Source organism: Sorex fumeus, unplaced genomic scaffold, assembly GCF_029834395.1.
Source record: "Sorex fumeus unplaced genomic scaffold, SorFum_2.1 ptg000171l, whole genome shotgun sequence".
Taxonomy (NCBI): Eukaryota; Metazoa; Chordata; class Mammalia; order Eulipotyphla; family Soricidae; genus Sorex; species Sorex fumeus.
Window position 1 is genome coordinate 7,333,513 of NW_026606228.1, and position 26,365 is coordinate 7,359,877.

At 50.5% G+C, this 26,365-nt stretch overlaps 1 protein-coding gene across 2 annotated transcripts in view; it reads left to right on the plus strand.

The window, feature by feature from the left end:
- Positions 1-26,365, plus strand: part of BCORL1 (BCL6 corepressor like 1) — an 81,571-nt gene that overhangs the window by 13,786 nt on the left and 41,420 nt on the right. For both annotated transcript variants that reach the window (XM_056107758.1, XM_056107759.1), the window contains exons 2-6: positions 9,477-9,609; positions 14,306-14,396; positions 14,582-17,827; positions 24,594-24,759; positions 25,814-25,894. In XM_056107758.1, coding sequence (XP_055963733.1) covers positions 9,521-9,609; positions 14,306-14,396; positions 14,582-17,827; positions 24,594-24,759; positions 25,814-25,894 — 3,673 coding nt within the window. In that variant the 5' untranslated portion in view covers positions 9,477-9,520. The remainder of the gene's footprint in view (positions 1-9,476; positions 9,610-14,305; positions 14,397-14,581; positions 17,828-24,593; positions 24,760-25,813; positions 25,895-26,365) is intronic.

Genomic DNA, 26,365 nt, shown 5'->3' on the forward strand with positions numbered 1-26,365 from the left:
GGATATCTGTTTCCATTTGGTTTCTCTCCTTGCTTACTACCCTCAGTGTAGCTGCGATTTTGAAAATTACTGCTTTGCTGTTATTTCATTTTCTTTCATTTTTTTAAAAATAGTTTTTGGGCCATGCCCGGCGATGTGTGGGCCACTCCTAGTTCTACGCTCAGAAAGTACTTTCAGGGGGGGCCATATGAGACTCTGGGGATCAAACCCAACTCTAGTGTGTGCAAGGCAAGCACCCTCCCTGCTGGACTATTGCTCTGGGATCCTTAGTTCATATTTGCTTTCTGACTGCCCCTATTTTGTGATGTGGTGATGGCTAGCTCCCTACTCCCCATCACCAGTTTACTGGATTCATTCCTTTCAGTCCTTTTTGGTTTGGTTTGGTTTGGTTTGGTTTGGTTTGGTTTGGTTTGAGGCCACACCAGGTGATACTCAGAGGCTACTCCTAGTTTTTTGCTCCAGGGACCATGAGGGTCTCATACCCGGGCCTCCTGCATGCAAAGCATGCACCCCGCCTATTAAGCTCTCTCTCTCTCTGTTCTCTTTTTTTTTATTTTTAATTCCCTCCAGTGTTGGTCTATTCTTCTACTTAGGTGTATGTGTGCCTTTTTAATCCGAAAGTTTCCTTCACTTTTTTAGCCCCACTCAGACCATTCTGGGCCTGTGAAATGTGCTTTTCTTTGTTCTCCCCATGGGCTGGATTTGTCTCTTGAGTGCTTAACCCCACCCCCAAAGTGGGGCTAGCTCACAGTGGTCCCATTGCCTTCCAGGCAGTGATTAGCACTTGATTCTGGGGCCATGCAGCTGTTCATTTCTTAACAATTACATGCTCGTGACATCTGGGGAAAATCCTTTGAGGTATATCATATCCTTGTGCCTGTGTTTCCTGGGTCACGTGGGATTACCACGTTTCTTCCAAAGTTCCTTTTGGGGACTTGGCCTGTTGCCTGTGATGTGATGGCTCCCATCAGAGAGAATGAAAGACTGAGAAAGCACACCCCACCCTTGAGTGCAGGCACTGCAAGCAAAAAGCAAGTGGGCACGCAGTGACTCCACCTCCAAGTGTGTGAAGGAGTTTTCATTTTGCTTACCTTTTCCTGAGAAGCTGTTTACAGTTTGCATGATCACAGATTTGGTTTGCCAGGATATCAGTGGAACGAAAACCCAAAATCCCTAGGTCTGCTGGATCAGAATCTCCAGAGTGGGACCTATCAATCTTGGTTGTTTTTTTTTGTGCTTTTATTTGGGGGTGGGTGGGAGGATTTAAGCCATGCCTGGCAGTACTTAAGGAGCTACTCTCAGATCTGCACTTAGGAATTCCCCGCCCCCCCTCCCCCAGTGCTTGAGCTCCTGGTGTCAGGAATTCAACCGGGATGGACTCTAGGCAAGGCAGTCTTAGCCCCTTACTAGCTTAACCCTTTACTACCTTAACCTTAACCCCTGTACTAGCTCTGGGGTCCCTGGAATTTAACCATCTAGAATCCAGATAAGCTCCATTTGTGCTTGGGACGTGTTGATATATGTCCTGTAGGCACTGATGCCACCACAGGTGGCCCCTTTGAAGTTCGCTTTCAGACTTGGGAGGACCCATCTGGCCCTCTTAGGTAGACCCACTAGCTGGGTCCTCCTGGTCTGTGCTATCTACGTCTACCTGCTTTTGTTGGAGCTACTGCTAACAAGCAGTGGATTTAAGACCCGGAGGCTGCTGCTCTCACCAAGTGGTGATTGTGTGTGTGTGTGTGTGTGGGTGGGTGGGGGGTGCAAGATCTAAGTGGGTGCTACGTTTTCTAGTCAAGTGAAAAGCAGGGGAGACCCTCAACATTTTTGCTTTCTAGGAAGTCATAAACAGTGTATTGTTCAATTATTGTTCTAGTTTCTATTTCATTCAAGTTTTTACTTGGTTATCTTTCCATTGTCATTATTTTGTGAGTGGTTTTTTTTTTGGTGGGGGGTGGGGGAGCTCAAAAGTCCCTTGATTTGGGTGTATTTTATGTTTCTCTATTTTGTAATGTTAGAACACCTCTCTCCAGTCACTGTACTAGACCCTACGGACTAATTTCTTGTCAGCAGTACTAGAGTTAACATAGTGACAAAGCCATGAGGACTGGCTTATATCTTCTGTCTCTGTTGTTCATGTAGCAAACTAAAACTACTGTGCTTTCCTCTTTTGCTACTGGCAAGAATGACCATTTTCTCTTGCTGGATCTTCCATCGCTTCATCAGGAGAAAAGATTGAAAGAGAAAAAAAAAACCCTAGTCTATGCACCAATAAAGCAAGCTATTATTTTTCTTTTTATTTAATTTTTGTTTTGGGACCATACCTGGTGATACTCAGGGCTTACTCCTGGCAAGGCTCAGGGAACCATATGTGGTGCTGGGAATTCAACCCAGGTTGGCCATGTACAAGGCAAGTGCACTACCCACTGTACAACCTCTCTGGCCCTGAGCTGTCGTCTTCAATGGGGATATCATGAGATAGCACTGTAGCACTGTCCTCTCATTGTTCATTGATTTGCTCGAGCAGGCACCAGTAATGTCGCTATTGTGAGACTTGTTGTTACTGTTTTTGGCATATTGAATATGCCACAGGGAGCTTGTCAGGCTCTGCCATGTGGGCGGGATACTCTCGGTAGCTTGCTGGACTCTCTCAGAGGGATGGAGGAATCGAACCCAGGTCGGCCTCATGTAAGGCATACGCCCTACCTGCTGTGCTATCGCTCCAGCCCATCATAAGATCACTGTATTACTGTATCACTGTCATCCCGTTGTTCATCAGTTTGCTTGAGTGGGTGCCAGTAACGTCTCCATTCGTCCCTGTCACGTGCTAGTGTAGCCTGATGGCACTCTGGGGACTCATAATAAGGTACTCTCAGAAAAAGTCAAAACTGGAGTAGCCAAGATTTCAGGGATTGGGGTGTCCTGAATGGAGGTGAAGGTCAATCTAGTTGTCTTACCCTATGTTGAAACCTGTCGAAAATTATGTTTATCCTCATCGCTGTCCTAGTACTACTGACAAGTAATTTTCAGGGAAAAGCAAACTCACGAATCTCATGCAGATAGAAAAATGAGCATGTGTTAGAGCTTTTATTTTACATGTTAAGTAACAAGGGAATGAGACCAATGAAAATAGAAGTAGAGCTGGCTTTTTCCACAGGGGTGGTGGGGGATTCAGTTCAAACTCTCAGGGACGAGGAAGGTCGCAACATCGCTCCATCACTTACAACTTACAGAGGTGCAGAATAGCTTAAAGATAACAAATTGGGCTAGAATCAGGTTGTCCTCATAATATGTGTCACAGGGATTACATGGTTTACTTTTTGTTGCTGAACTACAGCAGTTATTTCTCTGGTAAGCATGGTGGAGGCATACTTACTTTGTTTTTGGGGCCACACGCAACAGTGCCTGGGACACCATGCAGTGCAGGTGTTCAAACCTGGGGCTCCCAGGGCTGGAGTGATAGCACAGCAGGTAGGGCATTTGCCTTGCATGCAGCCACCTGGGTTCGATTCCCAGCATCCCATATGGTCCCCTGAGCACTGCCAGGGGTAATTCTTGAGTGCAGAGCCAGGAATGACCCCTGTGCATCACCGGGTGTGACCCAAAAAGCAAAAAAAAAAAAAAAAAAAACAGCAACCAAAAAACCCGGGGCTCCCAGTTGCTAAGCATCCACTTCAGTCCTTTGAGCCAGTCATTTCTTTGATCCTATTTTTTCATTTTTATTTTTCTGTTTTTTTTTTTGAGGGGAGCACACCTGGTGATGCTCAGAGCCTTTTTTTGGCTCTGTGCTCAGGGATCACTCCGGACAGGGCTCAAGTCATTATGGGATGCTGGGGATTGAATCTGAGTTGGCCACGTGGAAGGGCAAGTGCCATACCCACTATACTATGTCTCCATCCCCACTTTTTTGTTTCTTTGGCCACACCCACTGATATTCAGGGCTTACTCCTGTCTCATGTGCTAAGATATCACTCTCGGTAGGTTCCAGGGACCCTATGCGATGCCAGGGATCAAGCTTGGATGAGCCACATGCAAGACAGTCCCCTTAACCCCTGTACTATCTCTTTGGTCCCCGAATTTTTTTCAAGTTGATTTTGTTGCTTTTTCTTGGGTCACACTCGGCAATGCTCAGGGGTTACTTCTGGCTCTGCACTCAGGAATTGCCCCTGGCGGTGCTCAGGGTACCATATGGGATGCTGGGAATTGAACCTGGGTCAGCTGTGTGCAAGGCAAATGCCCTACCCACTGTGCTATCACTCCAGCCCCTGATTTTGCTGCTTTTTAATTTCTGTGGGTCATCCTCTCAGTTCTCTTCAGACATGCAGTTCCCTACAACATGCATGTAATTACTGAGTACATTATGTAAGTCATTGTAGAGGACTCGCAAGGAAAAATGACATTTCTTTTTCATGGGTATCTCCCTGGCAGTGCTTGGGAACTTCAGGGTTCTTTCCAGTGATATTCAACCTGGCCTTACAATTAGGTGTTGGGGTCTACTAAGGCTGCCTTGCTGGTGCTCAGAGCCATATCTTAAGCTCAGTCGCCAATTGATGGGGAAGACAGCCATGCTGCACGCCTAGACAGTCCTAGAGAACCAGGCTTGGCGCTGTGGTAGAGGCAGGGATGAACTGTTGGGGGGAAACCAGAGAGGCTGGAGAGAAGTCCTGCAGACATTTCAGCTCTGAAAAGTCATTGAGTAAGGAAGAGGGGAGACAGAAGGGCCCCTTTGGGACAGGGAAACAGCCAAATCCAGAAACTGGCTGATCTGTTGAGGGAAGGGTCAGGAGCCGGTTTGGCGAGGGGTGGCAGGTCAGTGGCATGAGCTGGCAGGAGAGGACCTCAGAGAGGTCATTCAAGCCTGTTCCTGGAGGGCCTGGGTTGTGCTACTAAGAAATGTGGGCTTGATTCTGAAGCCGGAGGCAAGCTATTGAAGGCGGTTGAGGGGAAAAAGGAGGGGTGGGCTTGACATGATCGAACCAGTGCTTTAGAAGAGGAATTGATTGTGGAATCAAGAGATGGGAGGCAGAGGGACCAGTTAAGAGGCTATTGTAATATTCTGGGAGAGAGATGATGAGGGCCTGCATCAGATCCTGGCAAAGGGGGGTGGGTGGGAGAAGAGAGGACGGAGATGGCATTATTAAGGCGCAGCTCCTGATTGGATGTGGGTGGTAGGGGGAGAGAAGGAGTTGAAGACACTGAAATTTCCAGGCTTGGGGATATGGTGCTGTTCAGTAAGATTGGAAACCCCGCTGGTGGAGGGGAGTGGGGTGGGAATGGAGCATCGGTTTATGGGAACAGATAATGAGTTCGGTTTGAGACAGGGAATTTGAGGGGCTTGGTGGACATCCAATTAACGGCAAGTCGCTGGCAGCTGGAAAATTCAGGTCCGGGTCGAAGGAGAGAGGTCAGGGCTAGAGATAACAGTTCGGGGAGACACCAGAGGTGGAGTGTTGAAGCTGGGATCTCAGAGCTGAACGGAGGGTGGGGGAGGGGGTGGTATTTACACAGGGGGAGAAGTGGGGGTGCAAGAGAGCTAGACTGCACTCGACAGAGAAGGGGGGCATGGACAGAAAGACAGGAGAAGGGAGCCTGAAGATAGAAGCTTGGATGAAGCGGAAGGGCACAGAGGGGAGGGGCAACAAGGAAGGGGGGAGAAGGGAAGGCGAGGGACTCAGAAGGTGTGAGAAAGGGAGGCAGTGGAGGAAGCTAGCACTGTGCAGATGCAAAGGTGGGATGGAAGGAAGAGGGGAAGAGAGTGACAAGAGTTGGGGTGAAGGGGGAGGTGATAGGAATTGAAGTTGGGAGGGTAGGAAGGGAAAGGGAGAGTGATGGTAGGAAGGGAAAGAAGGAGATGGAGAGAAGGAGATGAGATGGCAGAAGGGTGGCAGCGGGGAAGAGATACTGAGTAAAGGGGGGGCAGGTTTCCTGCAGGAAGGGTGTAGGGAGAGACCCTCCAAGTGACTTATGGGCAGTGTGGCAGGAAAGGCAGTAGGTACAAATGGGCTGGGTCAGCAGCAGTATCTAGAAAGATAATAGTCTGCAGAGAGGGGACTAAGACTGCACCCCTCTCACTGCTTTACCCCTTTACTTATGCTGGACCAGTCTTGAGCTTTTGTGTGTGTGTGTGTGTGTGTGTGTGTGTGTGTGTGTGTGTGTGTTTGGTGGAGGTGTGTTTGCAGCACTCCTGGCAGGGCTTGGTGAACCATAAGCAGGGACCACTGTGCATGTGCTCTCTGTCTCTCTGTCTCTGTCTCTCTATCTGACTGTCTATCTATCTATCTATCTATCTATCTATCTATCTATCTATCTAAGTGAGCACACCCAGCAATGCTCAGGGCTTACTCCTGGTTCTGCAGACAGGAATTAACTCCTAGTGGTGCCTCGGGGACCATATGGCAAGCTGGGGATTGAACCCGGGTCAGTCACACGTAAAGGCAAATGCCCTGCCTGCTGTACTAGCTCCCCAGCCCCTCTCTTCTTTGTTTTTGGTGTTTTTTTTTTAATTTTTTTGGTTTCTGGGCCAAACCCAGCGATACGCCAGTGCTCAGGGATCATATGGGATGCCAAGGCTCAAACCCCAGCCAGCCCTGTGCAAGGTGCATGCCTTGCCCACTGTACTAGTTCCCTAGCCCCACCCTGTATTTTTGTTTGTTTGTTTTTTGGGCCATACCCAGTGATTCACAGGAGTCACTCTTGGCTCCGCATTCAGAAATCACTCCTGGGGGCTGAAGCGATAGCACAGCGGGTAGGGCATTTGCCTTGCATGTGGCCGACCCGGGTTTGAGTCCCCCAAGCACCGCCAGGAGTAATTCCTGAGTGCAAAGCCAGTAGTAACCCCTGTACATTGCCAAGTGTCACCCAAAAACCAAAAAAAAAAAGAAGAAGAAAAGAAAAGAAATCACTCATGATGGGGCTCAGAAAACCATTTAGGATGTTGGGGATCAAACCCAGGCCAGCCATATGCAAAATAAGCCCCCCAATCTATTTTACTAACTCAGCCCCCCTCCCTTTCTCCCTCTTCTCTCTCCCTCCCTTCCTCTCTTTCTCTCTCCCATCTCTCCCTGGCCCTCCTCTCCCTCTCCTTCTCTCTCCCTCTCTCACCCTCTTCCCCCCCCCCCCGGCCCTTTCTCGTGACTCCTTGATCTTATTAGGAAGCTTCCAGCCTTAGGTCCATTGCATCAGTTTTTCCTTCCTCCTGGCATGCTCACCCCAGCCACCAAGCTAACCCCTTTTCTTTCTACGGGTGGTAGCTCCTCTCTAACTAGATCAGTCTCAAATTTGAGCCCATTCCACTTTATGTGCCTTCAGCAGCCTGTGCTATATCTGTGTTATACCACCTAACACATTAGAACATTGAAAACTGGGGGGGGGGGGATTAGGGAATACCTGGTGGTGCTCAGGACTCCGCCCGGCTCTGTGCCTAGGAATCAGTTCTGCCTGGGCTAGGAGGATCACATGTGGTTCTGGGGATTGAACCCGGGTTGGCTGCAGGCAAGGAAAGTGCCCTAGCCTCTGTATTACTCTCTGGTCCAACGTTGAATTTTTCACATATTTATTATCTGTCTTATACCATTAGAATATAAGGTCAGTGAAGGCAGGGATTTGGGGCGGACCTTGTTAGTTATTAAATTCTCAGTACCTAGGGTCGTAATATAATTGGAGCTCAAGATATATTGGTTTAACTTTTCTGGGGGCGAGGGAGGTGTAAGGATTCAATCAAGCCCATAGCCTTATTACAGGCATGCACTTTACCATTGAGGTACGTTTTGGACTCAATATATATTTGTTGAGTGAGTAAGTGACCCTGTGTTGACTGTAGACAGTTTCTGAAAATTGCGTAAAGGATAACTAAAACAAATCCCTCATGTGACAACCTCTCACGGTGATTTACTTTGGGAAGTTGATCACCGTACGGTTCTGTTAGTTGAGCTTTGAGGGGAATTTTCACTTTTTTTATTTTCTGGTTTGGGGGCCATTACCCAGCTGAGCTCAGAGCCCTTCTCCTGGCTCTGTGCTCAGAGATCACTCCTTGCAGGGCTCGGAGAACCATATTCAGTGCCAGGGTCCAACCGGGGTCAGTCATGTACAAGGCAAGCACCTGAACCCCTGTGCTATACCTCTATGGCTCTTTTCACTATTTATTCTTTTAAATTGGGGAATATTCCTGCTTGGTGGTGCTCCACCAGCAGGATTTTAGCTAATAAATTAACCCAAGCCTATTGAATAAGCCACTGGGTGTGTGTGTCTCTCTGTGTGTGTATTTGGGCCACTCTCAGCTGTGCTCAGGTCTTACTTCTAGCTTTGCTCTCATGGATCACTCCTGTGGGCTCGGGACTATATGGGGTCCTGGAGATAATAGAATCCACATCAGCCACATGCAAGGCAGGTGCCCTACCTGACATAGTATCGCTTTGGCTCCTAAACCTCTTTTTCTTTTCTTTCTTTTCTTTCTTTCTTTCTTTCTTTCTTTCTTTCTTTCTTTCTTTCTTTCTTTCTTTCTTTTTCTTTTTGGGTCACACCCAGCGATGCTCAGGGGCTATTCCTGGCTCTGCACTCAGGAATTACTCCTGACGGTGCTGGGGGACCATATGGGATGCTGGGAATCAAACCCGGGTCGGCCATGTGTGAGGCAAACGCCCTACCTGCTGTGTTATAGCTCCAGCCCCCAAAACCTCTTTTTTGTGATGCCTCCTTTGTTCTAGAAAGTGGATCTTTTGTGCGTTGGTTGGCAATTGTGAGAACTGAATGCTGGATGGAGACAGGGGTAGTGGATCACGGGGATGACAGACTGATTGGAAGGGACAAAGACAGAGATGAGGTTCTTGATGGAACATGACTTGATGTCTGTGTGCGTGTGGCCAGGGCACTCGGAGTATTGCATCTGACTTAGACGGAGCTTTAAACCAGTTTAGATGCACGTGTGATAAGCAGTATCTCCCAATTTGAAATGGGAACGAGAGTGTTTTTTTTTTCCCCCGACGGCCTATAAAGCATGTGCTTCCTCTGGAGAGCTTCAGTTGGCTGTGTCACTCAAAGACTTCCATATGAGCAGAAGATCCCCTGCCGTCTTTCACTGCGCTGTTCATTCAGGGGATCAACCGTCTCATTGCAGTTGCTTAAGCTAATGTGGGGAGCAAAATATACTGTCATCTCATTTGTCTGAAATAGATGGAATTCCCTCAAACGTGCAAGCCCATCTGTCTTTAAGATCTTTTTCAAAATCACGCTAGGTGATTAACAGCATCTTCCTTATCATCCAGAAACCTGTGGATTCCTGGAAAGCTGGTGCTCTCCCATCCCCATTTGGACCTTAATTTTCCCCAGCAGGCCGACTTGTGAAAGAGACTGCTAGGTACCTATAGGCACCCTAATTCCCTTGATTGAAATGTTTCTGGGCCCAAAGGTGACTCGAGCAGATGTCCCTGTTATGAGTTCTGATTTTTGGTTTTTGTTTTTGCGGGGGGGTTCTTTTTCCTCAGGGGGAGTGGCCACAGCAGATCCTATCAGGTGCTGAGTGGCTGTCATGATCTCTACAGCCCCGCTCTACGGCAGCGGCGTGCACAACTGGACCAGCTCTGACCGGATTCGCATGTGTGGCATCAACGAGGAGAGGTAAGGCAGTGGCACCCACTAAGCAGGAGTATCCCAGTAGCGCCTGGGGGGTGGGTGGAGAGACTCATGGTGGCTTGTCGCTTTTCAGGGGGCTAGGGTGGGGTGACAGGAAACCAGGTGAATGGTCCACTCAGCTACAGTGTCCCTGTTCAAATGGTCCAACTAAGATTTGTCCTGTCATTCATAGGGAGTCACGATGGGCTCAGGCATTTGCAGTTGGTATTTGTTGCCTGCAAGTTGGTTATTCAGGAGCCTGGATAAGAGAAGTTTGGTTATCATTCGTTCAGCTTTGTGGGAATAGTTAGTGGGTATTCCGGTGATCAGTGCTTTACTGCCTCATGAGGCTAATGATGTGCAGCGAATTCTCTTAAGAAGTACCGAAGAGGGGCCAGCGCGAGTCAGGTGCTTGCCTTGCACGTGGCCAACCGGGTTCAATCCCTGACATCCCATATGGTCCTCCAAGCATTGCCAGGAGTAATTCCTGAGTGCAGAGCCAAGAGTAACCCCTGAGCACTGCCAGGTGTTCAGTACCAAAGTACTGAGGATAAAAGGAAAAAAAACCCACACACATACCAAAGTGAGATCCACACTGCTTCATGCTGTCATTATCAGGACAGTTGGTGAGACCTGTATGTTCTGTTCTTAATTTTCTGCTTTCTGAAGCATGTGGCTTCTCAAGCTTAGACCCTTTCTTGATCATACCCTATCCTAAGGGCACACAAAGTGTCCTTCAGATTTTATATTTGCCGCTCATAACCCTTGGCAAAAGAGCTATGTGTTTAAATGTTGCAAAACCGCTTCAATTTTGAGGGAAGGTCTGAGTCCCCCCTACTTGCTGGGTGGGGGTAGCTGCTTTTCAGTCCATGGACTGTTTAAATCCAGACATATCTGATCAATCCCCTACAACACAGAACAGTGGGGTTTTCCCTTGGACTTGGGATCTGGTGTTTCCTTGGGTAAATTTTGCAAGGGACGGGCAGATACGCAGGTTGAGTTGAATTGGTAATTGTGATTATTTTGAAAGGGAGATGAATAGGATAGCTGTTTATCTGCTTTGTCTCTCGCTGGAGAACTCTGTTGGCCTAAGTTCCTTTCATGGTGTTAGAACAGACCTTTTTATTTTTTTTTTTAAACCATTAGGGTAATAGCTTAATGTTCTCTATGCTGGGGAATGAGTTGAAGAAGGACTTAAAAGGAATTTAATTTCGGAATATAAAAGTCAGGACCAAGGAAAATAAAGTTCCATTCAGAAGCTGCTGAAGAAAGGTGTCTCCCTTTGCATTTGTGCTATTAGGTAATTATTGAGCAATGAGCTGGAGAAGGCAGGCTGGTGGTATTGATCGATGTAAGAAGAATTCACTAGCAACTAGTTATAAGTAGTTGAGGCTTTCATAGAGGTGGGTTAGAGCCCCCCCCCCCCCCCACCTAAAAATCAATGGTTGAAGTTATCTTGGTTCACTGTCCATTGTAAATGCCTGCTGAGAAAGGAACAGGAAATGGGTCTGGAACATGATTTTCCCTCTTTATGGGCCTTTCTTGGGATGTTAAATTACCAAATATGCCGAGCGGTCAGGATGACCTTTTAAGCACTGTCACTTCGGATCTGATCTGTTCTTTATTGTTGCCTTTCTTCTATACTCTGTGCTACTGTTGATTTCCAAAAAGTAATCTCACCTTATTTAAAACCATCTTCTTGGCTCTTTTGTAATTGGTAGAATTTAGAAATTGTGGATCAAAAGCTGCACAAACCAGGCAGGAATCTAACTCTTAAAGTTAACTTTTTTTTAGTTTTGGGGCTACACCTGGCTACTCCTGGCTCTGCACTCAGGAATTATTCCTAGCGGTTCTTGGAGGACTATATGGGATGCTGGGGATCTAACCCAGGTCAGCTGCAAGTAAGGCAAGAACCCTACCTGCTGTTCTATTGCTCTGGCCCCTCTGAAGTTACTTTTGAGCAGCCAACTTGAATTATCAGTTTATTGAGGATAGTAGGAGAAGGGGCAAAAGCTTTCTGCTGGCCCCAAGAGGCTTTCTTTCACCCATTCATTCATTTATTCATTCAGAATAAATTTAATAGGGGACTTGGGAATTTTGAAGAGAGTCGCATTCACACGTCTTTGGGAATTAACTGCGAAGAACAAACTTTCCCAAAGAAGACTTCCCAAAGGTAGTGACATTTTGGCTGGGACTTTGAGGGATTTGTAGGAGTTTGAGGTGGGAGTTGAAATTTCCCCTATGGTGTTTGGGGAAGACAGTCTTAGATTAGAGTGGGAATCAAAGCAGGGCAAGTCTTATAAGGAGCCTGGGGCATGTCATACAGTCAGGACCCAGTAAGATCTGAAAAAGCTCCCTTTTCAAGTTCTTACTTACTTATGCCTCTGCATTCAGGGATCATTTCTGGTGGTCTTTGGGGGCCTTATGGGATGCAGGAGGCATCAATTCTGGCTGACCGTGTTTAAGGCAAGCACCTAAACCCCTGTCCTGTGTCTCCAGTCCTTAGCCCTTGCCTTCTTTAGCCATTATTTGCCATTTCTAAGACTGGAACACTCACACTTCTGCTTTGGGGAACCCCGTATTGCTGGGCTAGAACCCAGGGCTCCCACATGCAGATCATGTATTCCTTTCAGCCATCTTCCCCTGTCACCACCCCAGCTCTCGTTCATAGGCTATCAGCCTTTCCGTCTCAGTGAAGCTCCTTCCAGAGCCCTGAGAACATGGACAGAAACCCATGATACTCTCCTTGATCTTATTTTTGGCTTCTCTTGACTCCCATACAGTTGCTTGTCCACCGAGAGGAGGGAGATAGTAGGGCCTTTCCCTGCTTGTGTTGGGACACAGCTCCAGGTCCTCTGATCGCTCTTTGGTTGCGATGATTGCTGAGGGAGGAGCAGGCTGTTTCTAGGGCTCTCACTGTGCTCAGGGCGATGCTGCAGAGCAGGGGAGCAAACCTGAAGGTGGTCCACCTCCCCTAATTATACAGACCATGGTATGGCTCTGCTTTGTCTTGACACCACCACCCCCCATAAAAAACCCTGTATGACTGTTCTGCTTTATTTTATTTTTGGTGGGTGCATACCTGACTATGCTCAGCGCTTATTCCTGGCTCTGTACTCAGGTATTACTCCTGACAGTGCTTGGGGGAATCCTAGGGGATACTGGAGATCAGTCCCAGGTTGACCGCATGCAAGGCAAGCACCTTATGCACTATACTATTGCTATACTATTGCTTCAGCCCCTGAAGCTTATGTGCTTATTTATTTTGGGGTTGGGGCCGCACCTGATGGTACTAAGGGCTTACTCTGTGCTCAAGGAACCTATGCAATGCTGGGTTGAATTGCAAACACCCTAACTCCTATGTTTTATCTCCAGCCCAAGTTCTGATGGGTTTGTCTTCTTGGAACTTCACTCTCCTGGTCTGACTTATTTTGACTGGGAGTGGGGGGAGGTGGTCAGGATATATTATTTTTTGTTTGTTTCGTGGCTACACCCAGCAGTATTCAGGGCTTGCTTCCTGCTCTGAGCTCAGGGATCACTCCTGGTGGGACCCTTGGGGGACCCTAGGTGAGTCGGGGGGTACATGCACGGCAAATGCCTGACCCGCTGTACTATTACTGTGATCCCAAGATAAGTCTATTTTTTTCTTTGCTTTTTGGGTCACACTCAGCAATGCAGAGGTTACTCCTGGCTCATGCACTCAGAAATTATCCTGGCAGGGCTTGGGAGACCATATGGGATGCCCGGGTCGGCCGCGTGCAAGGCAAACGCCCTACCCACTGTGCTATTGCTCCAGCCCCGATAAGTCCGTTTTAAAATTTGCTCTCCCCAAATCTCCAGACAATTTTTCAAGCAAGTGGCAGGGGTGCTGTAAGTTGAGTTTTCTTTTGAGTATACCCAGGTCTCTCACCTTGAGCCCGCCTCTCTGTAAATCTATGTAACTTGAATTTACTTCTGACTTCAGGGGTCGCCCCCTTGGGAATGTGGTGCTGGCAGGTCCATGGGGAGAGTGGGGACCTTCCAATGGTGGAGTGCACAGATGAATGTGAAAAGGAGAGAGATGCTGGCTGGGGCACACTGGAACTTAGGAATGGGGGAAAGATAATCTAGTGGCATTCAATCTTTGCAAATGCTAAGAGGCATGGACTGTTCTAGGTAAGCCCATCCAGTGTATGGGGCGGGGGCGGGGGGGTTCAGAGTTAGAGCACAGTGCAGGTTGCTATTTATTTTTATAAAGGATTGTCTTTGGAGTCCCTGCAGCCAGCTTTCATTAGTGACTGAAAATCAGATGGCCTGTCAGAGGAAAATAGTTGGCATGCCTTTTGAGGTCTCCAGTGATTTACTTCTCCCCTTCTGGCCACGCCTGGCACCTCTGTTGGGTCACCTTGAAACACTGGGGTGTATCAGCCTATGTGCCCGAGGAAAAGAATATAGGACTCAGAGTGGGGAGTCTAGTCTGCACTGTCTTCTTTGCAGAGATTTGCAAAGGTGGCCGTACAGGCTTCAGCTTGCAGCCTGACCTCCCTCCTCCCTTCTGCTGTGCTGCCCAGCCTATGTAGATTTGCCCGCCCAAGCCAAGCAAGACAGGAAGGTTTTATGGGTAACCAGGCAGGCAGAAGGCCCTCTCGGGGGGGGAGGGGATGTGCTGGTGGTCCCAAGACTAGGCCTCACGTCCCTTTCTGGTCCTGTCATCCCATGGCAGAAGAGCGCCTCTTTCTGATGAGGAGTCCACGACAGGTGACTGCCAGCACTTTGGATCTCAGGAGTTTTGTGTCAGCAACAGTTTTTCCAAGGTAAGGGGCCAGGGCCCACATACTATACCCTCCCCGCAACCCCACTCTGCCGAAGGTGGAGCTGAGCCATACTGTCTGACACCCCACGGGCAGGGGTATAGCTGTTGCTGTTCTTTGTTATTGCTGATCCCCCCCCCACCTCCGCTTCCCTCCCCCAGTTGTGGCACACTGCTCTGTCGTTGCAGGTGGAGCTCACAGCCGTTGGGAGTGGCAGCAATGCCCGGGGGGCGGACCCAGATGGCAGTGCGACGGAAAAACTTGGGCCCAAGCCTGAAGACAAGCCTGCCGACCCCCAGCCCCAAATGGACTATGCTGGGAATACAGGGGAGGCTGAGGGCCTCATGGTGCCGCTGAGCAGCCTGGACGACGGGCTCACGCTTCCCTCGCCTAACGGGGCGGACGGCTCCTGGACTCCGCACAGCAGCCAAATGAGCACGCAGGCGGATGGCTCGGCAGCCGGGGTAAAGGCCTTGGACCCGCGGCACAGTGTGGGGGAGAAGAATACTTTCATTTTGGCAACTCTGGGAACTGGAGTGCCTGTGGAAGGCACTCTGCCTCTGGTTACCACTAACTTCAGTTCGCTGCCGCCTCCCATCTGCCCCCCTACTCCCGGCTCGGCCTCTGCTCCCCCGTCTGCTCCGGAACCATTCCAAGTCCCCCTTTCTGTCCCTGGCCCCGTGCCGCATTCGGGGCTCGTTCCTGTCCAGGTTGCCCCTTCCGTCACGGCTCCTTCCCCACCTTCGGCGCCCGTGCCGGCTCTGGCTTCGGCACCACCCTCAGTGCCCACTCTCATCTCTGACTCGACCCCCCTCTCTGTGTCGGCCTCGGTCCTGGTGTCTGTGCCAGCTTCAGCCTCGCCCTCAGGCCCAGTCACCCTGTCAGCTCCTGCCCCGACACCCCTCTCCGTCCCTGTTTCAGCTCCGCCCTTGGCTGTGATCCAAGCTCCAGTGCCTCCTTCAGCTCCGACCCTGGTCCTTGCGCCTGTCCCCACTCCAGTTCTGGCTCCCATTGCCGCGTCCACACCACCGGCAGCTCCTGCTCCGCCTCCGTCTGTGCCGATGGCCACCCCAGCCCCGTCCTCTGGCCCCCCCTCTACCCCCACCCTCATCCCAGCCTTCGCTCCTACGCCTGTTCCGGCCCCGACTCCAGCTCCAATCTTTACTCCTGCACCTACGCCCATGCCGGCTGCCACCCCGACGGCCATTGCCACCTCTGCACCTATCCCGGCCTCCTTTAGTTTGAGTCGAGTGTGTTTTCCTGCAGCTCAGACACCAGCTATGCAAAAAGTCCCCCTGTCCTTTCAGCCCGGGACGGTCCTGACCCCAAGCCAGCCGCTGGTCTATATCCCACCTCCGAGCTGTGGACAGCCGCTTAGTGTGGCCACACTGCCAACCACCTTGGAGGTCTCGTCCACTCTTACACTCCCTGTCCTGCCATCCTACCTGCAGGACAGGTGTCTTCCTGGCGTGCTGGCCTCCCCGGAGCTACGGTCTTACCCATATGCATTTTCTGTGGCCCGGCCTCTGACTTCCGATTCTAAGCTGGTCTCTCTGGAGGTGAACAGGCTTCCTTGTGCATCTCCGTCCAGCAGTACCAGCACCCAGCCTGCCCCTGATGGGGTCCCCGGGCCTTTGGCAAACACAGCCCTCACCACTGCTTCCGCCAAGGTGCTTCCAACTCCACAGCCATTGCTGCCCGCGCCCAGCGTGACCTCGGCCCCGTCGCATCCCACCAAGATGCCAGGCGCAACCGAGCAGCAGACAGAAGTGACCTCCGTCACCTTTTCTCCCCTCAAGTCGCCCCCGCAGCTGGAGCGCGAGATGGCCTCCCCACTGGAGTGCAACGAGCTGCCCCTCGACCTCTCCTCCAAGTCTAACCGGCAGAAGCTGCCGTTGCCCAACCAGCGCAAGACGCCCCCCATGCCCGTGCTGACCCCTGTGCACACCAGCAGCAAGGCCCTCCTCTCCACCGTTCTGTCCAGGTCTCAGCGCACGGCCCAGGCTGCCGGCAGCAACGTCACCTCTTGCCTGGGGCCCACCTCCTCGCCCTTCGTCATCTTCCCTGAGATTGTAAGAAATGGGGACCCAAGCACCTGGGTGAAGAACTCCACGGCACTCATCAGCACCATTCCGGGCACCTATGTGGGAGTGGCCAACCCAGTGCCTGCGTCCTTGCTGCTGAACAAAGATCCCAACTTGGGCCTCCCCCGAGATCCCCGCCATCTCCCCAAGCAGGAGCCCATCTCCATCATCGATCAAGGTGAGCCGAAGAACCCGGGGACGCCATGTGGCAAGAAGGGCGGCCAGGCTGGGACTGAGGGACAGCCAAGCACAGTCAAACGTTACACCCCAGCCCGCATTGCCCCGGTGCTGCCAGGCTGCCAAACCAAGGACGTTTCCCCGTGGAAGCCCCCGGGGCCAGCGAATATTTACCCACGGTGTTCAGTCAATGGCAAAGCCACCAGCAGCCAGGTCCTACCCGTTGGCTGGTCCCCGTACCATCAGGCATCTCTGCTTTCCATTGGCATCTCCAGTTCTGGGCAGCTGACCCCCACCCAGGGGGTGCCCATCAGGCCCACGGGCATTGTCTCTGAGCTGTCAGGTGTGGCGGCTCTTGGCCCCAATGAAACTGTGCATGGACTTCCCGATGGGCAGCCACGACCCGGAGGCCCCTTTGCTCCAGAGCAGGATGCTGGCACGAAGAACAAAACTTGCCGGATTGCTGCCAAGCCTTACGAAGAACAAGTGAACCCTGTCCTCCTGACTCTCAGCCCTCAGACAGGCACACTGGCGCTGTCCGTCCAGCCTAGCAGTGGGGACAGGCGAGTCAATCCAGGGCCCGAGGAACCCAACAGCAGTCCAAAAGCGGACGGCCCCCAGGGTTCCTGTGGCGCAAAGCTGGCTGGAGACACAAAACCTAAGAACCAAGTGCTGGCCACCTACATGTCCCATGAACTGGTCCTGGCCACCCCTCAAAACCTCCGCGCCATGCCCGAGCTGCCTTTGCTACCTCACGACGGCCGCCCCAAGGAGCTCCTCTTGGACGTGGTCCCCGGCAGCAGGAGGGCCTCCAGCACAGAGCTGCCACCACTGGGAGGCCAGGTGGACCTGGGACGGGTGAAAATGGAGAAGGTGGATGGTGACGTTGTCTTCAACTTAACCACCTGCTGCCGGGCTGACGGGCTCCCAGCAGCTGCCCAGCGGGGTCCGTCTGAAGTTCGGAGTAAGCCCGGACAGGCGCGAGTGAAGCAGGAAAGTGTCAACACCTTTGCTTGCAAGACCAAGTGGCAGCCAGATTCGGTGGTGTCCGAGGGGGGAGCCGAATCTCTGCCTCCCAAGAAACTGAAGTCTGGGAAAGAGAAGGATGGCGAGGAGCAGCAGCAGCGGCCGCTGCAGATCAAGGTGGTTGGCCGGTCTTCCCTGGCAGCCAAGGTGAGTTGCTGGGCTTCGGTTGAGGGGGGTGGCCGAGTGCCTTGCCCTGCAGGCAGTAACACCATTTTTCCCTTTGCTATGCGGCTCCCAAGTTGCTTCATGCCAGAAACTGCCATTTTCTGATGAGACCCTTTGGGAATCGTATGCTTAGGTCATTCCCTGCAGAGCCCCTCTGCCTTCTCCACTGTTCTCAGGGGAACCTAGGAACCTGGGAGAGGGTTCTGAGGAAACCGAGGAACCTGTTCGAGGTTTGCACATAGTTGTCTCGTGCCTGAGCTGGTTTTGGGAGTGTCCTGCAAGGGTTCGGATAGTAACTTGGGTGTCAGTCTATTGGAGACGTTGGTGTACAGGGCCGCTCAGATGTCTGAGTCTAGGCTAGTGGTGCATGTTCTAGGCTAAAAGGGTCACCCCACACACACCAATGACTTGAAAGGATGCCTTCCAGAAGGGAATCTAAGGCCATGGACAGTCCAAGGAAATTTGTGAAGTTGAAGGGTAAGGCTTATTCTGAAGGCTGGATGATTGGCAGTTAAATTCACAAACCTTGGGGCTGGAGTGATAGTAGAGTGGGTAGGTTGTTTATGTTGCACACGGGCAATCTGGGTTTGATTGCTGGCATCCCATATGGTCCCCTGGCCATCGCCAGGAGTAATTCTGGAGTGCAGAGCCTAGAGTAACCCCTGAGCATCACTGGGTGTGACCCAAAAAGCAAAAACAAAAAAATTCACAAGCCTTGACATTGGGTCTTGGGTGTGTGTGTGTGTGTGTGTGTGTGTGTGTGTGTGTATACACACACACACATCCGTACACATATATAGTATATGTATATACTATATACATATATATACACTCTAAGAAACCGAGTTTTCTAGCCAGAGTAATGTGGATTTTTTGAGGGGGCCAGAAACTCTTCAGCTCTTTTGGATCCTAGTGTGATTTGAGAAATGCATGAGGGCTATAGACCTGAGCTCTGGAATCTGACGTCAGAAGTGTTCCTGTCATTTTATGCCGGTTATGGCCACCCCCGCACTCCCCTCCCCAAAGCTCACCCCTGCGCTCTGGGTCAAAAATCCTGAGCTAGGGCTGGGGTGGTCATGCATGGGGTAGAGTGTAGGATTGTTGCTGTGAACCCTGGGTTTGATTCCGGAACTGCCCCCCCACCCCACCCCCAGCAGTACTGGATGTGGCCCCCCATAACAATGAAAACAAAGCAAAGAACCCCAGGGATAGAGTTTCTGGTGGGTTTTCTCCGTGACCTCAGCACTACCTCTGGATGGCAGGCATGCCAAGTTGGAACAAAGGTAGAGCCTGGTAAAGCCCAAACAGCGCCTGCTCACAGAACTGCCAGCCGGCCCTGGCTGGTAATAATGAACGTTCTCACCAGCCGTTTCATCCCAGTGACTGCCCATAGTCGTCAGTCCCCTACCAAGTGATTTTAAAATGCATTACCCAGTCCAGGTCCTCCCATTGCCCTCCAAGGTGAATACTGCACCTTGAGTTTTTATTTATTTATTTATTTATTTATTTATTTTGCTTTTTGGGTCACACCCTGTGATAAACAGGGGCTACTCCTGGCTCTGCACTCAGGAATTACTCCTGGCGGTGCTCGGGGGACCATATGGGATGCTGGGGATCCAACCCAGGTCGGCCGCGTGCAAAGTAAATGCCCTACCTGCTGTACTATGGCTCCAGACCGAGTTTTATTTTTTTGAACAAAGGCACTGAGTAACACGCCCACAGGCACCGGAGCTGGTAAATAGAGCCTGGTCCCCTTAGCACCACGGTCTATGTTCTTCAGCTGTGCCCCACTGATTTCCCATGCTGATGTGGAGCTGTTTCACCACACACATTCAGCAAATGTTTGCCGCTGAGCTGCCACTGCTGGGCCAGCCCTGCCCCAGCAGTGGGGAAAACATCTGCAGGAGGGCGTGTGCAGTGGTGGTAATGGTGGTGGCGTGGCCCTGAGGCCTCTGCTCCCTGGAGCCAGGCTTGGGGGTCTGGGTTTGCCTTCTGGCCCCTACCTGCAGCTGTGTGGTGTTGTCACGGGACTCTAGTCCTCTGGCCCTCCGTTTCCTCCTTTGGATGGTGAGATAGTAAGAGGACCTACTTTTGGGCTTGTCGTCAAGATTCAGTGAGATAATGCTGGGACATGTCCAGAACGGGCAAACTGAAAATGTAGCTGAGTCGTTGCTAAAGCTTGCTGAGGGTGGGGGGTGGGGGAGGTAGTGGAGGGGAGTAGAGGGGGAGACACTGCTTCATGGCTGTACAACACTTGGGGTATTGCAAAAGTTCAGGAACTAGATGGTGTGGTGATGCTTTTCATAGCTTGGTGACTATTACTATATATATATATATATATATATATATATATATATATATATCTTTGCTTTTTGGGTCACACCCGGCGGTGCCTAGGGGTTACTCCTGGCTTTGCATATGGTATTTGCATGTGGCTTTGCATAATATGGGATGCTGGGAATAGAACCCGGGTTGGCTGCTTGCAAGGCAAACGCCCTACCTGTTGTATTATCGCTCCAGCCCTAAACATACTTTCATTGCGGGGGTGGGAGATAGTGTAGCAGGTTCCATCCCTGGAATCAGATGGTCCCCTGAGCCTGCCAAGAGTGTTCGCTGAGCACAAAACTAGGAGTAAGGCCTGAGCACCACCAGGTGTGGCCCCCAAACCAAGAAAAGGTTTTTATTGAGATTCTCTGGTTTCCAATATTATTGATAATGGTTCTCTCTCTCTATTTTGAAGACTATACTTGATGGTGCTCAGGCTTTACTCCTGGCTCTGTGCTCAGAGATCACTCCTAGTGGTGCTCAGGGGACCACATGCATTGCCTGAGGGAAGATCAAACCTGAGTTAGCTGGGTGCAAGGCTTTATTCGCTGTGCTATGTCTCCAGTCTCAATCATGGTTTTTGATAACATAATTCCACACCACACCATCACCAGTGTGCCCCCTCCCTGTCCCAGGACCCCCCTCTTCAATGTGACTGTTCTAAAAGCAAGGGAGCATTGAAAGAAGGATATTGCATAGTTGATCTCAGTAAAGAGACATAAACAGGGCTGTTTTTTTTAAGCAAGCAGGTAATATCCGTAGATGTTTAAAACAGTGCCCTGGCATACATAAGTGCTCAGTATTAATTATTTGTGTCATTGTTTCTTTTTCTTTTTTGGGGGGGGTCACACCCAGCAATGTGACAGGGCTTACTCCTGGCTCATGCACTCAGGAATTACTCCTGGTGGTGCTCAGGGGACCATATGGGATGCTGGGAATCGAACCCTGGTCTGCTGCATTCAAGGCAAACACCCTACCCGCTGTGCTGTCGCTTCAGCCCCTATTTGTGTCATTGTAACCAACAAAATGCACTTAGTCCCTGCCCCCCTACAGCTTATGTCATACAGAGGACTTAGTCGCAGGCAGGCACTACTTCTTCCTATATGACATGAAGAGTTTTCTGGATTTCCTAATAGAGAGTAAAGTTCCAGGATCAGGGGCCTTGAAGGAACCTGTAGTGACTGGCCATAAGGATTGAGGCAATGTCTATTTTAAGGGTGGTGAGGAGGATAGAGTTAATAACTTAGATAATTTTTTTCCTTTTTTGGGTCACACCAGGCGATGCACAGGGGTTACTCCTGGCTCTGCACTCAGGAATTACTCCTGGTGGTGCTCAGGGGACCATATGGGATGCTGGGAATCAAACCTGGGTTGGCCGCGTGCAGGGCAAACACCCTACCCGCTGTGCTATTGCTCCAGCCCCTTGCATGATTTTTTAAAAAGTACCACTTTTCCTGGGAAAGAAATCATTAATAAGGGACCAGAGCAATAGTACAGTGGGGAGGGCATTTGCACACAGCCGACATGGGTTTGATTCCCAGCATCCCATATGGTCCCCCGAGCACTGTTGAGTTAATTCCTGAGTGCAGAGCCAGGAGCAATCCCTGAGCATCGCTGGGTGTAACCCCCCTCCTCAAAAAAAAAAGAAATAATTTAATAAGCAGACTTCAATCAGGGATTGATTCCAAACAGCCCCCTGGAATTTCTGTTGGCGAGGCAAAGCAAGGCAAGGTGAACCAACAGGCACATCTGCAGACTTGGCCTGTTTCACAACTGAACTAAAAAAACTCTAGGCCGCTCTCCTGCTCCAGCTCAGAGGCTGCTCCAAATACAAAAACCTAAACCCCCACAAAAACAAAGCCTGTCATGACCACAAATCAGGATCATCTCATGTCTCCACCACCAATCAGAGAGAGTGTGAGCAAGAGATCCATCATTGTCTTTTCAACCTTTGATATATTATTTGGAAAACCTTTCAACCCCCTGGTAACTAGAACTCTCATCTTACGTGGTGCCCCGATGTGTCCCAACATTTTGCTTACGTGGAACTGTGCAAATATAATCTAACTTTCAGTGCTGCCCTTGCAGGAGATACAGGCAGAAATCCCCTGAATATTTTTTCTTTTGTTTTGGGGTCACAGTAGTTGGTGCTCAGGGTACTCCTGGCTCTGTACTCGGGAATTTTTCCTGGTGGGCTCGGGGGACCATATGGGATGCTAGGGATTGGACTAGGTTGGCTACAATGCCAATAGTACCCTGCCTGCTGTACTATCTCTGTGGCCCCAGAAATTCTCTGTGTTTTGATCGTTGTTAGGAAGTAAAATTAATTATCTGTACTGGAAAACCCCAACTAAAATGATGTTATGGGGGCTTGGGAGATGGTCCAGTGGGTAAATTGGTTGCCCTACACGCAGCTGCTCTGGGTTGGATCCCTGGCACTTCATAGTCGCTCAAGCCCTGCCAGGAGTGACCCCTGAGTGCAGAACCAGGAGTAAGCTCTGACCACAGCTGGATGTGGCCCAAAAACCAAAAAAAAAGAATGATAATTAAAATAAATCGTATTTGACTTGATGTGCTTTTTTACTTTATCTACCCTCCACGCCCCCCCCCCCCCATACACACTTAAAATAGTTTTCCCATGGCCAGACTTGAAGGTCAGATTTTTGTTGTTTGTTTTGGGGCCACGCCTAGTAGTTCAGGGCTTACTCCTGGCTCTACGCTCAGGATTTACTCCCAGTGGAGCTCAGAGCATCATATGGGATGCTGGGGGTCCAACCAGGGTTGGGGTCAGCTGCATGCAAGGCAAGTAAACCTGCTGTACTATTGCTCCAGCCCCTGCTTTAAAGCTATGGTTTTTCATCTTCCTCCCACAAGTCTTTTCTTTCTTCAAACACTTTGCTTTGTGGGACTTGGTAGCAGCCAAGTGGGAGAACAGGACCATGTGGGGTGCTGGAGATTGAACCCAGGTTGAACACATGCAAGACAAACCCCCTACCCACTGTACTATCACTGAAGCCCCAGATGTTTTCCATACTTTTAGCTGGAGCTAAAGTGGTGAGAACTTTCTAGAAGGTGGTATATGGGGAGGGTGGGGAGAATCCTTCCTTCTTTGCTTCATGAGGCCTGATTTCATTATGACTGTGTTTTGGTTAGTTTGTATTTCTGGATCCTAGAACACTGCAAATTCCTACGTGACCCTTTTTTGTTTGGGTGCAGGAGACCTCATAACTTAAAAAGATGTGACCCATAGACTGAGGGGTGTCCTTGTCATAGGTAAGCACAGCCGTTTGGCTCTTCCGATGCCCTGGGCATCAGCGATGTGAGTGGAGCAGAGCCAACACAGTGGAAGATCCAAGTAGAGAAAGAGAAAGGATGTAAGGGTGGTGGGGAGTAGCCTGGGTTGGCCCCCTGGGGCTTAGTCAGCCCTGCTTCTTCCTTCCTATAGGCCCAAAGAAACTGAGGTATAGGATTGTCCTGAGAAATAGTGGTCTGTGAGGTGAGTGGCTGCCTTGGGCTGCGTGTGTGCCCTGGACAAATCATGGAACCTCTTAGGGCCAGTTCGGTGATGAGGATGGCAGCGCCCCATTGGATATTGGAGGAGAAAAATCCAGTAAGCGAGTGGAGAGCATTTTGCAAAAGGCTGCAAATGCTGCCGAGTGTAAAGTGGCATTATTAATAAGGCCTGGGCCTTCCCCGCGTCTTCCCCATGTAGGGGGAGATTGGAATGGCGCCCGCCGTGCTGCTGCTTCTCTCGCTTAGTGGAATCTATTTTCCAGGATTAATTTACACAGGAAAAGAGACAGTTTTTCTTGATTTGGCCTCTGTGCAAACATATTTTCAGTGGTCGGTGTCAAATGGAATGATTCACAGTGAAGTGATTGAAACCATGTCGTCTCCCACATTGCAGAAGAGACTTTTTTTTTTAAATCTCAGTTTCATCTCATCAGGTGTTTGGCCAAGAGTGGATGGGGTCTGGCTTAGCACCTTTTGAAATGACTGGGTATGGGGGCCGGAGAGATAGTACAGTGGGTAGGGCATTTGCCTTGCACATGGCTGACCTGGCACCAGCATGGCGCCAGGAGTAATTCTGAGCACAGAGCCAGGAGTAACCCCTGAGCACTGCTGGGTGTGACCCCCCCCCCAAACAAAATGGAACAAAAAAGACTGGGTGCTCCTTGGTTTGGGAGTGCTGTCTGAGCCTGTTAGAAATGATGGGGGTGTAGCTCTCTCTGGAGGGTTAGCTGAGGGCACTGAATTTAGCCCCACCCCGCCTAAGTCCTCTAGCCTGCTGTGGAAGGCAACAGGCAAACTCCCTTCTCACCACCAGTGATGGTAGCATCAGAATCGGGGGACCTGCCTGTCCATCTGGACAGATATCCTTTCCAACAGCCCTCACCATCTGATCCTCTCTGCCTCTCCACAGTGCCGGAAGTCACCTAGTGACCCGAAGGAACCCATCAAGAAAAGCCTCAGGGGGGCTGCGGAGTCAGGAAAAGAGCACAATGGAGGCAGGGTAAAGCACAAGCACCGGAAGCCAGCCAAGCCAGAGTCCCAGTCTCTGGGAAAGCGAGCTGATGGCCACGAGGAAGGTAGGCCCCCTGAATCCTCAAAGGGATGGGTAGAGGACTCTTCAGGGGTGAAGGACTCTCTCTGAGACTGACCCGAAAGGTGAGACTTCACCGTGGGAGGACACTCTCCCTGACACCCTGGGGAAATCAAGGCAAAGAAGAGAGGGGGTCTGGGCCTTAATCTGCTCCCTCTGGCCCACTGGAACATGGTGGATTTCCCACAAACTCAAGTCGGTCCTCCAACAGACCAGCCAACTCATTACCCTCCAGCAGGGCTAAGCTTGGAAAAGAAGCGGGTTTAATGAGTGCGGAGACAAAAACTGCAGCCTGGGAGTTCATTACCCTGATTTCCCTTTCTTTGGGTATCTGAAAGAAAAGAAAAAAAAAACCTCTCCACTAGATGGTCTTGCATGTGGCTCAGTGGTAAAGTGCATGTCTGGCATTCATGAGGCCTGGGTTCAAGCCTCGGTAGTACAAAAAGGAAAAAGTTCCATTCCAAAAGATTCCAAATACATGGCTAGCTAGAAGCCGACACCCAGATGATTATTTAGGGATCCACAGGCTGTTGGAGTTGAGCGTGCTGGGGAATGTGTGTCCTTAACCTGGATGCTCTGTCACAGAGAATTCCTTGGGTGCCCTCCAGGAAGAATTTGCTCCTGTACAAGGTCTCAGTGTTCATGACCTCCCCAGTTCAATCTGGTGTGCCTTTTTCTAGTCTCTTCTCACAGACCGTCTCACTGTTCTCTGCTCCTGCCTCACTCCATCCTCTGGGGCTCATTGAGGCTGTCCTTCTCTGGGACCTGTGACAGCTCAGCTGTCACTAGTCAACTGCAGGCAGCAGGGCCTTCTCCTTGCCTCCCCATTACCCTGGTAAACAACTCTCATTCTTAAGAGAGATGGGCAGAGGACAGCAGCATATAACAGGCGCTAATTGCTGTTAACCCAGAGAAAACACCAAGCCTGCCCTGATTTTATTACTCTCCCTTGCACCGGAGCTGCCCCGGGAGGGCTTTCCCTGTCCTTTGACTCTGATTGTATTTTTCTGCCTTCTGCCCGACGCCGCCCATCACTGCAGGTTCCTTGGAAAAGAAAGCAAAGAGCAGTTTCCGTGACTTCATCCCCGTGGTTTTGAGCACCAGGACGCGCAGCCAGTCTGGTAAGTGAGGCTGAGGCCACAGCCCTCTTGGACCCTTCTCTGCAGAAAGGGGTAGAAATCTGGTTGCATGATTGATTTTGCCATTGTCTCAGGTGAGAACTTGATAACTCTGGGTTAAGATGCCCAATTCCAGGGTGGGAGAGATAGTACAGTGGGTTTGGGCACTTGCCTGCATGTAGCCAACCCAGGTTCAATTCCTGGCACCCCATCTGGTCCTCTGAGCCTGCCAGGAGTGATCCCTGAACGCAGAGCTAGGAGGAAGCCCAGAGCACTGCCGGGTGTGGCTCCAAAGCAAAACAAAAGTGATGCCTGGCTCCTTGCCACACATGAGAGTCCAGAGTGGAGAGGCAGTGCCTGTGATCTTCAGACTGTGGCATTAGCCTTTCATAACAGGGACATGACATTTCTAGTTGGGAGCCGATGGTGAAAAGTGGAAAGGCCTCTCTGGCACTCAGGAAAACCGGTTAATGC